General features: G+C 46.7%; 1 protein-coding gene across 1 annotated transcript in view; it reads right to left on the bottom strand.

Moving 5' to 3' along the window:
• The window catches only part of LOC126161926 (protein FAM43A), a 624,760-nt gene that overhangs the window by 10,059 nt on the left and 601,116 nt on the right, over positions 1–13,585 (bottom strand). Inside the window, exons 5-6 of the mRNA XM_049918099.1 lie at positions 7,590–8,050; positions 3,914–4,082 (exon numbers count right to left, since the gene is read on the bottom strand). Of these exons, the coding sequence (XP_049774056.1) occupies positions 3,914–4,082; positions 7,590–8,050 (630 nt within the window). The remainder of the gene's footprint in view (positions 1–3,913; positions 4,083–7,589; positions 8,051–13,585) is intronic.

Here is a 13,585-nt window from a genome sequence, read left to right on the forward strand (position 1 = left end):
AAAGGTGTACGCCAAGAAAACTGTTTCTAAAATTGGAATTGCCTGAGAGTGAGAGCGTGACACGCAAGTGCAGCTTCTGTTTTCAAGAGGTCGTTTGTCTGTGACGAGTACTACAAATCTTTGGCCTTGAAATCAGCTTATTTAGAATTCGGGGACGTCTTCTTCTCTATTAAGTCCACCTGCAGGTAAGAATAAAACATTAACTGGTTTTCGCTGGGGTAATGTTATTCAAGACGATTTAATGGCAAGATGAGAGGTACTAATGCCCAACAGAAACGACACTAAAGTTTTTCTTACATGCGCCATGGAAGAACGCTCGATCTACGTGAGAGTCCTAGGCGAAAGGGAAGCTGACCGTCGCTCAGTCATCAACAGGGGTGGGTTATGGGGCCATCCGGGGACGTCTAAGCCGCATTTCCCTTTTTCGTTGTTACGCTTTGCTGACTGAGCAAAAGTTCCTCTGTCTCTTGCAGGCCGAGCTTTGCAGCACACGTAGCGGATTATGCAAAGTGGCTGAAAGCAACTTGCCAACCATCTGTGAGATCTCAAGGTACAGCCAGAGCAGCTTACTTGTTTTCTGCCCGTAAACGTACAGGTCTGACCAGAGCGCAGCCAAAAATTGCTGCTCTCCTATTGCATCATGTGAACAAGGCACGTCTTAATCGCAAAACCAGTTTGCTTCAAAGTATTTGCCTTTGCCGGACTAGAATTTGTGTTTTATGTTGCTGTGAAGCACTTTCGGGTATTGCAGCCCTCTGTCTTAACATGTCACGAGTTTACTAACATATTTACTCATTGCATATACTTTAAACCAAGGACAATCACAACTAAAACACTTATGTATAGTTTACAAGCAGTAAAATCCGGATGTCAATAGGGCACAGCATAAGTTACTTTCAGCCAATTTGGTTATCAATTATAACACTGGTTTAGTTGCCCTAATTATTCCGTATTTAGCTTTCTTAGTTAATTAATCGACCGTGTAATACGAGAATGTGGGTTTAATGGTTGGCGTTTTCGCCTCAGCCATTCAGCACGTCACACAAAGCACGCTCCCAGGCGGCTGGTCAGTCTGCTCAATTCTCGCGGCTGATAGAGCATCATACAATGTAGTTGTCGTCTTAGGACCAATCATGTTGTGTATGCTTATGATGGTGGCGGTATTTATCCTATTTCAAATCTCGGATAGCGCATACGCAATGTATTTGCCGTCTTCAGAAACAGATTCACTGCAATGTAATTGCCGTCTTCAGAAACAGATTCATTTAAGGACAAATCATGTTATCCGGATGAAACGTTTTCTGCATCATAAGCTACAATAGCTACAAGCAGCAGGAATGTAAAAAAGTCCGCAATATATCAGCATTTATTCAAAATCAGTATGCAGAACTAGTCCTTATAGAGGCTCATATGCAACCACATTGGCACTCTCCTTAAACCATGTACATTTTTTTAAAATTAGGCAGTCCACAGACATTTCAGAATAAAAGCAGTCACGGTTGCGAAATTATTTAATGTCAATGACGCGTTTTACCTCTTTTTGACATCATCAGATTGCTGAAAAATGTGTAGAATATTTCGCGCTATGGTTAAAAGAATACTTAAGATTCCGTACAAGTAGCTAAGCAAACGGCAAACGCGTTAGCTCTTAAGGATTCTTTTAGCTATTGCGCCAGACATGACACACATTTTTCAAAAATCTGATGATGCCCCAAAAGCGTGAGATGCCTCATTGACAATAAATAATTTCGCAGCCAGGACTTTTTACTCTGAAATAATTCGAAGCTGGTTACTGTACCAGTATGCCGCAATGGAATGGAATAATCCACAAATAATTTATTTCGAATATGTAATTGCTCATTTGCTGTTATAATAGCGTTGGTAATTTTTATACAGAGATGCCACTAAAAATGTTGCAAAACTGTTAGTGCAAGTCTACAAGGACTTCATTAAATACGGCTATAGTGGATTAACGACCTTTCACTGAGATATATGTTCATCATTTTTACTCATTTTAACAACTGGATTTTACTCCTTAAAGTTCTGTAAACTATACTTTACTGAAGAAAATACATTTTCGAGACTTCTGAACGAATTAGGCGTAAGTACAAATTCTGAAGTAAATACGTACGTAGAAGCACCTCTGGCACTTTACGTGTTAGCTCTTACTGAAATAATTTTTATGCATCGTGCTGCAGTAACTCATAGTTCTTAATACTTGAATACTTAACCTCGCTAGAACATCTTTTTCATGTCGATGAGGACAACACCAACATTTATACAAGAAACGTATTAACGAAATGTTTTTGACGCCAGTGGCCTGTATGGTCGAGTTACTCGATACGATATTTGCACAGTTTTCTTTCACCAGAAACGCTAAGAGCACTCTCTTGAGTTTTTGTGATATAAAACTCAGTTTCTCGTTCTATTAGTAGGAAGCACGATTGCTGTAACTATAGTAAAACAGAAATATATGGATCTTTCATTTGATATACTGTTTTAAGAATTATTGGAGAGTATTGGAGTATGAAAAAATTTTGATCATGTTACTGGTACTATCATAAAATAGTGCCTCAGTTATTAATGGTATGTAGCTTTCTCTGAGTACTGAGGGTTAATGCCTGCAAGGTCATCGAAAGTGAAGGAGATATATTGATAGTTCTTGAGTAGCTGTTGTTGATGTACTTGTCAATGCCAAGGTACAGACTTAAATGAGTATTCTGACTGCCTACTGGCTTCATACGTTGAAGACCAGTTTGGGAATCACCACAGAGCTTTTAAATATGAATGAGCGGTCGTTCGCACACCACTTGTTGCAGGTGACAGGTTTCTCTGCCGGAAACTCACTAGCCTTCTCAGGGCGCTGATCTGAACCAGACTGTCGAGCGTTGTCACTGCCAAATTCAGACCGACCGGGACTCAAGGAGTCACAGGAAAGCTGCCCAGATGAACAGCCTACTGTACAAAACGGATACCAAAGAGAATTTTAGTTGCCATAAGAGCAAATAGTGAGTTGTCGCTCCAGTATTAAGAGTTGGAACTGTATATTTTGAGGCATACATCGGAAGCAAGACAATGTACGAGACTTCTGTTCGTAGCTGTTTTTTAGTTTTCAAATCTTTTCCCTGGCTGTGTGAGAAGAGCTGAGATTTATACATACTATCCTGAAAAGCAGCCATATCGTGCCATTCGGTCGAAAGCACTGTTGCACCTCGGCGACCAAAAAATTCGTGACCCTGTGCTTAAGCACAGATGAACTTTTCAGCCTTTACAGCTGGCGCAGCGATCGAGTCACGTGCTCAGCAGCGAGCGCACTGTTATCAGTGAGAGACTGATTTTTCAAACGGACATTGTGGGTAAACGTAAGGAAATGATAGAGTAGCTGAAAGGGGGCAACCGTGTTTGGCCGTGCGCTCGGCCGCAATGTCTGTGTGAAGCTGCTGGATTTATTGGTGTTTCGCGGCAGACTGTTCAGTCGTGTAACATACGTGGCCACGAAACACGACGTTAGAATTGTGGGCGGAAAAAGGTCCTGACTGAGAGGGACTGGAGACACGTTTCATGTGTATAGTGAAAAAAAAAGCGTGTGTGAATTCCTGAGGGACCAAACTGGAGAGGACATCGGTTCTCACACACACACACACACACACACACACACACACACACACACACACACACACACACACACACACACACACACACTCGTCCGAGGGAGGACTCGAACCTGCGGCGAGAGCGGCCGCGCAATCCGTGACATGGCGCCTCAAACCGCGCGGCCACACCACGCGCCACGTGTATACTGATTCTAGGCATTTATTTGTGGGTGTTGTAACTTCCGTCAGTGCCAGTGTATCCGGAATCACGTGGCGCAGAATAATAAATTAGCACGCCGAGGAGAGCGCGCGGTGCTGACCTCTGTGAGGGACTTGAAGTGGCGGCAGAGCGCGGCCGGCGAGGAGCAGGAGGCGCCGCTGGACAGGCTGCACGTGCCCTCGTCGCTGCCGCACTCGCTGCCGCTGCCGCCGCCGCCCCCGCCGCCTCCACAGCCCGGCTCCGCACCGCTGCCACTCTCCAGCGAGAACCTGCCGTACGCACAAACAATATGCACATTACTCACACTCCTGTCCTCATAGCTCAGCGGGCAGGAGCATATTAATAGTATGGAGCGTGGCCAATTGTAAAATCGTATGCACTGGTGGGCTGGTAGACCCCCAAACGGTAGATTCGGTAGCAATCTACATTCTTTGTAATTGAAGCTGTATCGCGTCTTAAAGTCAGCGTTACGTGACAAATATACAAGTGAACTATTTCCCTGACCGAAATTATGCTGTATACTTCGCTTTTAAAATAAGCAACTCCAAATGCCAGTTTGTAAAAGGTTCTATTTTCCTATGACCAGCTTAAATCTTATGGTGCAATGCAAATGAATGAATGTGTGAACGAATGAAAAGATTGAGGAGAGGAGAGGAGAGGAAAAGGGGAGAGGAGAGAAGAGGAGAGGAAAAGGGGAGAGGAGAGGAGAGGAGAAGGGGAGAGGAGGGGAGAGGAAAAGGGGAGAGGAGAAGGGGAGAGGAGAGGAGAGGAAAAGGGAGAGGAGAAGGGGAGAGGAGAGGAGAGGAAAAGGGGAGGGGAGAGGAGAAGGGAGAGGAGAGGAGAGGAGAGGAGAAGGGAGAGGAGAGGAAAGAGGTTAAAGGAGTGGAGGAACTCTGAACAACCGGAAGGGAAGGGAAGGGAACAACCGGAAGGGAAGGGAAGGGAACAACCGGAAGGGAAGGGAAGGGAACAACCGGAAGGGAAGGGAAGGGAAGGGAACAACCGGAAGGGAAGGGAAGGGAAGGGAACAACCGGAAGGGAAGGGAACAACCGGAAGGGAAGGGAACAACCGGAAGGGAAGGGAAGGGAACAACCGGAAGGGAAGGGAAGGGAAGGGAACAACCGGAAGGGAAGGGAAGGGAAGGGAACAACCGGAAGGGAAGGGAAGGGAAGGGAACAACCGGAAGGGAAGGGAAGGGAACAACCGGAAGGGAAGGGAAGGGAAGGGAAGGGAACAACCGGAAGGGAAGGGAAGGGAACAACCGGAAGGGAACGGAAGGGAACAACCGGAAGGGAAGGGAAGGGAACAACCGGAAGGGAACGGAAGGGAACAACCGGAAGGGAAGGGAAGGGAACAACCGGAAGGGAAGGGACGGGAACAACCGGAAGGGAAGGGACGGGAACAACCGGAAGGGAAGGGACGGGAACAACCGGAAGGGAAGGGACGGGAACAACCGGAAGGGAAGGGACGGGAACAACCGGAAGGGAAGGGACGGGAACAACCGGAAGGGAAGGGACGGGAACAACCGGAAGGGAAGGGACGGGAACAACCGGAAGGGAAGGGAACAACCGGAAGGGAAGGGAACAACCGGAAGGGAAGGGAACAACCGGAAGGGAAGGGAACAACCGGAAGGGAAGGGAACAACCGGAAGGGAAAGGCGGAACTGGAAGGGAAGGGAGGTATAGGAAGAGATGAAAAGCAAGGGACAGGAATGGAGTGGAAAGAGGGGTTCAGAAAGGGAATGAAAGGGACAGAGGGGAAGGGAAGAAAGGGTGTCTTTAGGAAGGGGAGGGAAGGGACGGCAAGGGACAGGGACGAAAGGAAATGCGGGGGAATTACTGAAGGGAGGGTTAGGGGAGGGAACTACTACACGGTGCATGTGACTAACGAGTGCTTTTTGACTTTGGAGCAGTGTTTGCTTTATTGATGATGATGATGATGATGATAGCGATAGTACTGGATGGCAGAGGAAAGGCTACTCTTCTCAGGAGGTCCAAGAGGCCTGCAAGAATAAACTTCCCACCTGTCAAGGAGAGCAGCAACAGTTACAGGACCTGTTGAGTGGAATGTGGAGTCGAATCATCACAACTTATTGAATGACAGACACTAAAAAAAGAGGAAAGCAAGGGGGAGAAGCAAAAACGAGATTAGCGATAAACTTATCAAAACTGCGGACCATGCACCAGATGGAGTGAAGGAATTCTGCCGTCGTGAAAGCAACATTATGCTTGAAAAACGAAGCAAGGAGGATGTAAGAAGGAGACTAGAACGAACATTAAGGGCATTCCTCACTCACGGAAGTCTACTGACGTCAGACATGGAACCTTTGACCTAGACGCACACGCTCAGGAACTTGATGTAATGTGCTTAATGTGATGTAAAGAGTGACGCCACTGCACAGCTGGTTACTGGAAAAAGAGTGACTGAGTTAAGAATAATTCTGTGCTCTGTGGCAGTCCGATGGAACGCTCTGTATTTGGCGAATGCCTGGAGAACGTTATCTGCCATCATGCGTATACCAGCAATGCAGCATGAAGAAAGTAGTGTTAAAGAATGGCGGCGTTCTCCACGGTTAGAATGTGCTCCCGCTATCACACTTAAGAGAACGCTAAAAGTGGCAGGATATATACAAATTTTAAGCTTTGTGTAGTGCATACAGTATTTAAGAACTGATGACTGTTTGTATCAGCATGGCAATGCACCCTTCCTTTCAGCAGCATCTGTGAGGCATTTGTCTGTGGACAGTGAAATTCCAGAAATGGACTGGGGAGGCCACATTTTCCGACCTGGGTCCAATGGAACACCTTTGCGATGATTAGAGAGACTTCGCTTCAGACCCCCAGCGTCCACCATCGCTAACATCTCTGCTTTTGGCTCTTGAGAAAAAAGTTGCTCTAATCACTAAGGGACTTAACATCTGAGGTCATCAGTCCCCTAGCCTTAGAACTACTTAAACCTAACTAACCTAAGGACATCACACACATCCTTGCTCGAGGCAGGATTCGAACCTGCGACCGTAGCGGTCACGCGGTTTCATACTGTAGCGCCTAGAACCGCTCGGCCACAGCGACCGGCGCTCTTCAGAAAGACATCTTCCCAGCAGAGTTCAAGACCCCATAAAGGCGAAGGGTGGACACGTCCCGTATTAATGTCTACTAACTAGATATCTGGATACTTTTGATCAGATAGTGTACTGCTTCAAGTGACGGTTCAGGTTAGCCTCTGGAGAAGAAGTTACAACAACCGTCGTCAGTCTGTTTGGCTTCTTCCAGCAGTGGACTGATGTTGAAAACGTTGTACAGAGGAGACCTACGGCTGTGAGTAATCATCTTGGGGATTAAGAAGCCTATTTGGCTGTATTTGATCTTTTTGTTTTCGGATCACAACCGGTTTGTGGCACGGAAAACCGCATCCTTAGGTGATATGTAACTAAGCCATAAGAGCTGAGTAGCTTGGAACATGGAACGCAACATTCGTTGTCAGACCAAACTAATAAACCACTGAATAGTGGTACGAATGTTGGGTTCCACGTTCCGGGCTGCTTACCTCTTATGACTTGGAACCAAGTCACCTTGAGATGTGGTTTTCAGTTCCACGATACGGGTTGCGATATGATAAAAAAGATTAAATACAGCTGGAGCGGCTTCTTAATCTCCAAGACATCTGATGATTTCATGGTGACTGGCTGGAGGCCTAAACTACCACTGTCGCATACGAGCTCATCATGCGAGAGTGACCACTGGCTGGTGTGAGGACCGCTAGCTGGTGCGCTCACCCCCAGTCGTCCCTGGCGTCGTCCACGTCGGGATCGTGGTCGTGCTCGTGTTCAGCGTCGTGGTCGGCGTCGAGCATGGCCATGAGGTGGGAGTAGCGCTCGTCCTCCTCGGATATCCTGCCGAGCGGCGCCGCCTCGGCCGCGTGCCGCGCCTCGCAGCCGTCGTCGTCCTCCTCGTCGTCGTCATCCTCGTCCTCGTCCTCCTCGGCGCTCTCCTCGATGACCATCAGCTTGGGCGCCGACTTGGAGCGCTCGAGCGGCGGCCGGTAGTTGTGCGAGCCGGTGGCCAGCAGCAGCTTGCGGCGCGGCAGCGACGGGTTCTCGTACAGCGAGTTGGCCAGCGACAGGCGCGCGTTCTGCCGGCTCACCTTGTCGCGCTTGAACTCTGTCAGCGCCTGCGCCAGCCGCGCGCGCAGCTGCGTCGCCATGCGCCGCGCCACCGCCTCCTTGCTGCACAGCACCTGCGGGCACCACACCACAAGCTCAGCGGCACACAAGACACATACGAAACAAGGAGAGGTAGCGAGCTGGGAGCAGAGGAAGCGTCGGGGCCTCCCACATAGCAACCATCTGATACGAACATAACGAATGGGCAACTTGTCGAAACACTGTTCCTTGAAGACTCTACTACTCGAATGAATTTTTGGGATTAGTAAACAAAGTAATTGGCCAACGGCCTTGCCACAGTGGCAACACCGGTTCCCGTCAGGTCTACATCTACATCTACATTTATACTCCGCAAGCCACCCAACGGTGTGTGGCGGAGGGCACTTTACGTGCCACTGTCATTACCTCCCTTTCCTGTTCCAGTCGCGTATGGTTTGCGGGAAGAACGACTGCCGGAAGGCCTCCGTGTGCCTTTGAATCTCTTTAATTTTACATTCGTGATCTCCTCGGGAGGTATACGTAGGGGGCAAGCAATATATTCGATACCTCATCCAGAAACGCACCCTCTCGAAACTTGGAGAGCAAGCTACACCGCGATGCAGAGCGCCTCTCTTGCAGAGTCTGCCACTTGAGTTTGCTAAACATCTCCGTAACGCTATCACGGTTACCAAATAACCCTGTGACGAAACGCGCCGCTCTTCTTCGGATCTTCTCTATCTCTTCCGTCAACCCGATCTGGTACGGATCCCACACTGATGAGCAATACTCAAGTATAGGTCGAACGAGTGTTTTGTAAGCCACCTCCTTTGTTGATGGACTACATTTTCTAAGGACTCTCCCAATGAATCTCAACCTGGTACCCGCCTTACCAACAATTAATTTTATATGATCATTCCACTTCAAATCGTTCCGCACGCATACTCCCAGATATTTTACAGAAGTAACTGCTACCAGCGTTTGTTCCGCTATCATATAATCATACAGTAAAGGATCCTTCTTTCTATGTATTCGCAATACATTACATTTGTCTATGACAAGGGGCTCCGGAACGCCCTATACTTGCAATGTTAAAATAACGCTTATAAATTACATCTTTCCTCACAAAGTATTTGAGGTAGGAAGTTGAACTTTTTACAGATTATTTATTGGAATATGGGCTACAACTTAACACAGGGATTTTACAAAATTTTAGTTCAGTTGTTAAAGATGATTTTTTTTTCAATTGTAATGAAAATTCACAACATTTTTTTGCAATTTTTTATTTATATATTCAAAAATATACAGTTTTTTGGAAAAAGGCTGTGTTAAATTATGCAGAAGGTACTGTGTAACATTTACTGAAAGTTTGAAACAAATATGTTTGGAAGATCCTTAGAAAACATGTAATTAGTATGAGAAAATAAAAGTTTTGGGAATCGAGCGACAAAGATTGGATTAACTTTTTAGTGCATTCCAGGTCCATAGGATGGATTATCTTCATCCTCTGCAAACTCCTCCTCCAGCTTCCTCTTGTTCCTCCTCCTGTTTACTCTTGCTTGTATTTCTAGACTCTTTACAGCCCTGTCTGCAGCCCAAAGGTGTTCCTTGTCTGAAGCAAGCATCGCTCGTACCATGTTAGAACCTATCTTCATTCCCATATTTCTAAATACCTTGCACCTTACAATGTTGCCATCATTGAAAGTCGCAACAGCAACTTTACTTTTACTCATTATTATACTTCAACAAAACAGAGACTCAAGGAACAGAATTAATTACGAATATTTTCGAGATAACGACAGAGTAAATAAACATGATACAATCGACAATCACACCCGCGATATATATTGAACCATCACAGGTTAGCCACAACACATACTTTATCTAACATCACTAAAATGTACCTGATGAACACGGACGTTAATAATAACACCATTTGACAGCAGTTTAACAGCGCCACAGTGGGTCACGCCCATGTAGAACACATTTAAAAAAAAAATTTAAAAATAGTTGTAGTCTTCGGAATTGAATAAATTATATATCTATTAAAAGGTAATAGTCTGCAGATTCAGAAAACGCAAAAAAGTAAAAATTGAAATTTTCATGATTTTGAGCCTTTCCGGAGCCCCTTAAGGGTCAGTTGCCACTCCCTGCACCAAGTGCCTATCCGCATTTCGCTACAATTTTCTAATGCTGCAACTTCTCTGTATACTACAGCATCATCCGCGAAAAGCCGCATGGAACTTCCAACACTATCTACTAGGTCATTTATATACATTGTGAAAAGCAATGGTCCCATAACACTCCCCTGTGGCACGCCAGAGGTTACTTTAACGTCTGTAGACATCTCTCCATTGATAACAACATGCTGTGTTCTGTTTGCTAAAAACTCTTCAATCCAGCCGCACAGCTGGTTTGATATTCCGTAGGCTCTTACTTTTTTTATCAGGCGACAGTGCGGAACTGTATCGAACGCCTTCCGGAAGTCAATGAAAATGGCATCTACCTGGGAGCCTGTATCTCATATTTTCTGGGTCTCATGAACAAATAAAGCGAGTTGGGTCTCACACGACCGCTGTTTCCGGAATCCAAGTTGATTCCTACAGAGTAGATTCTGGATTTCCAAAAACGACATGATACGCGAGGAAAAAATATGTTCTAAAATTCTACGACAGATCGACGTGAGAGGTATAGGTCTATAGTTTTGCGCATCTGCTCGACGACCCTTCTTGAAGACTGGGACTACCTGTGCTCTTTTCCAATCATTTGGAACCTTCCGTTCCTCTAGAGACTTGCGGTACACGGCTGTTAGAATGGGGGCAAGTTCTTTCGCGTACACTGTGTAGAATCGAATTGGTATCCCGTCAGGTCCAGTGGACTTTTCTCTGTTGAGTGATTCCAGTTGCTTTTCTATTCCTTGGACACTTATTTCGATGTCAGCCATTTTTTCGTTCACCGAAGTTAAGCGCTGTCGGGCTGGTCTAGCACTTGGCTGGGTGACCATCCGGTTGGTGGAGCGCTGTTGGCAAGCGGGGTGCACTCAGCCCTTGTGAGGCAAACTGAGGAGCTACTTGATTGAGAAATGGCGGCTCCGATCTCGGAAACCTACATACGGCCGGGAGAGCGGTGTGCTGACCACATGCCCCTTCGTATCCGTATCCAGTGACGCCTATGGGTGAGGATGACACGGCGGCCGGTCGGTACCGTTGGGCCTTCATGGCCTGTTTAGGGGAGGAGAAACAAAGCGTTTCCGTGCTGACGGATCGATGACGTCATGGAGATGGACATACGAGCTTCGAGGAAAGACCACTGAAGGACGTAACTAACTGTACGAGAACATTGTACCCAAATCAAAAATGACAAACGAACGTGACCTCCAAGGTAATAGGAGTTTTCGATCGCGGAAGTTAACATTACTGATGCAGCACAATATCAGTTACACAGGTTAAATATGGGTATTCCTCGGAGATGTAAATCGGAGTAAGGAATGCGCAGTTATACACAAACTGTAGTGGTACATTCGTTGGCTTCGCCAATTGACAACCAGACTGTCACCTTCCAACATGTCAGACTTCATGCTACTGTACAGATCAGTCTCTCACCACAATCTGCTTTAAAAAAAAAATAGAAAATAGCATCTGTTTCAACGTCATTGGCCATAGCGGAATGGCAGTATCGCAGTCTTCCACGCTATCCGCATCTCCACTATATCTACGCAGCACTAGCGAACAAGATCCAAGCCATCATTCACAAGAACTAACGACGTATGCTCACGTTTGTCTGAGATCAAATACCAGTTACCGTAACAGGGTCGTCCGCTTCACACTGAGAGCACGTTTACTGAGCATACAAGAAAATAGGAACGGTGCTGAACTACCATCCTGAGCAGAGAATGTCCCTTTTTATGCACACGTGCTATGTTCTAGTAAATTGGAATATTCCTTAAAAGCATTCAGAAACTATAAATATTAAATGGTGAATAATCTCAGGACATGGGAATCGAACCGCTGACTCGCACGTCGCTGGTCAATGCCTGTAAGAGCTACGCCACTGCGGAAGACTGACCATACAGCAATATCGTGGGAAAACACACACACACACACACACACACACACACACACACACACACACACACACGAAATATACAACTGACATAAATACATAGTAGGCGCTATCTGCGGAATATATGGCGCCAAATTTCAAAGAATATACCGGTGGGCACCGTTGTTTACTAAACCAAACTCTTCGTCATCCCAGAAGTGATTTTTATTGTATCCCAACTCTCGTTGGTTGGTTGGTTTGTTTAAAAGAGGGGGGAGGGACCAAACTGCTAGGGTATCGGTCTCTCGTTCCGATTAAAATAATCCCACAAGGGTGCGAGTAAAATAATCGAGACATACAAAACACAGCTGGAAGAAAGGAGAAAACCACAAGAATGACACAGGGGCAACAAATGGAGAAAATCGGACAAGAAAACCATAGAGAGACGCAAGAAACATGAAGAGATCAAAACAAGAGCGCAGACTACCATGGGTGGCTGACCACGAGAATAAAAAGGAGAAGCCAGCCACTCTGCAACACATTAAAATCTCCACCTAAAAAGCACTAGGGTGGAGGATACAGAGGGACAAAGGACATGCGCTAAAACTTAGATCAAACGATAAAACCCACTCTCACAAATAAAACGTAAACCTGAATCTGCTGTCGCCCAACACTGAAGGCAAGGTGCTGTGAAAGTTAAAAGTCCGCCGCAGAGCGGCTAAAAGTGGGCAGTCAAACAAGTGGTGGACGACCGTCATTTGTGAGCCACAGCGACACCGAGGTGAGTCCTCGCGACGGAGGTAACCATGCGTTAGCCACGTATGGCCAGTGCGGAGCCGGCAGAGGACAACTGATTCCCTGCGAGAGGACCGCATGGAAGACTTCCACACATTCGTAGTCTCCTTAATGATACGCAGTTTGTTGTGCGTACTGTTATGCCACTCCGCCTCCCAAAGCCGTAAAACCCTGCGGCGTAAGGCAGAAAGCAGGTCAATTTCGGAGATGTCCATCTCCAGAAGCGGTTTTCGCGGTGACTATTTGCCCAGCCTGTCGGCAAGTTCGTTGTCTGGGATTCCGACGTGTCCTGGGGTCCACACAGACACCACTGAACGATAAGACCGTTCCAGGGCATGGATGGACTCCTGAATGGATGCCACCAAACGATGGCGTGAATAGCACTGGTCGATAGCTTGTAGGCTGATCAGTGAGACAGTACACAGAAGAAATTACTCGCCGCGGCATGAGCGGATGTGCTAAATAGCACGAGGTAAGGCCGCCAACTCTGCAGTGAAAACACTGCAGCCATCTGGCAAGGAATGCTGTTCAACATGTTCTCCATGAACATACGCAAAACCTACGTGACCATAAGCCGTCGAGCCGTCGGTGTCAACCACTTCATGGACACGGTACATGTCGAGAATCGAGAGGAAGTGATAGAGGAGAGCTGGCCGCTGTGACCGAGCGGTTCTAGGCGCCTCAGTCCGGAACCGCGATGCTGCTACGGTCGCAGGTTCGAATCCTGCCTCGGGCATGGATGTGTGTGATGTCCTTAGGTTAGTTAGGTTTACGTAGTTCAAAGTCTAGGGGACTGA

This window comes from Schistocerca cancellata, chromosome 2 (assembly GCF_023864275.1).
Source record: "Schistocerca cancellata isolate TAMUIC-IGC-003103 chromosome 2, iqSchCanc2.1, whole genome shotgun sequence".
Taxonomy (NCBI): Eukaryota; Metazoa; Arthropoda; class Insecta; order Orthoptera; family Acrididae; genus Schistocerca; species Schistocerca cancellata.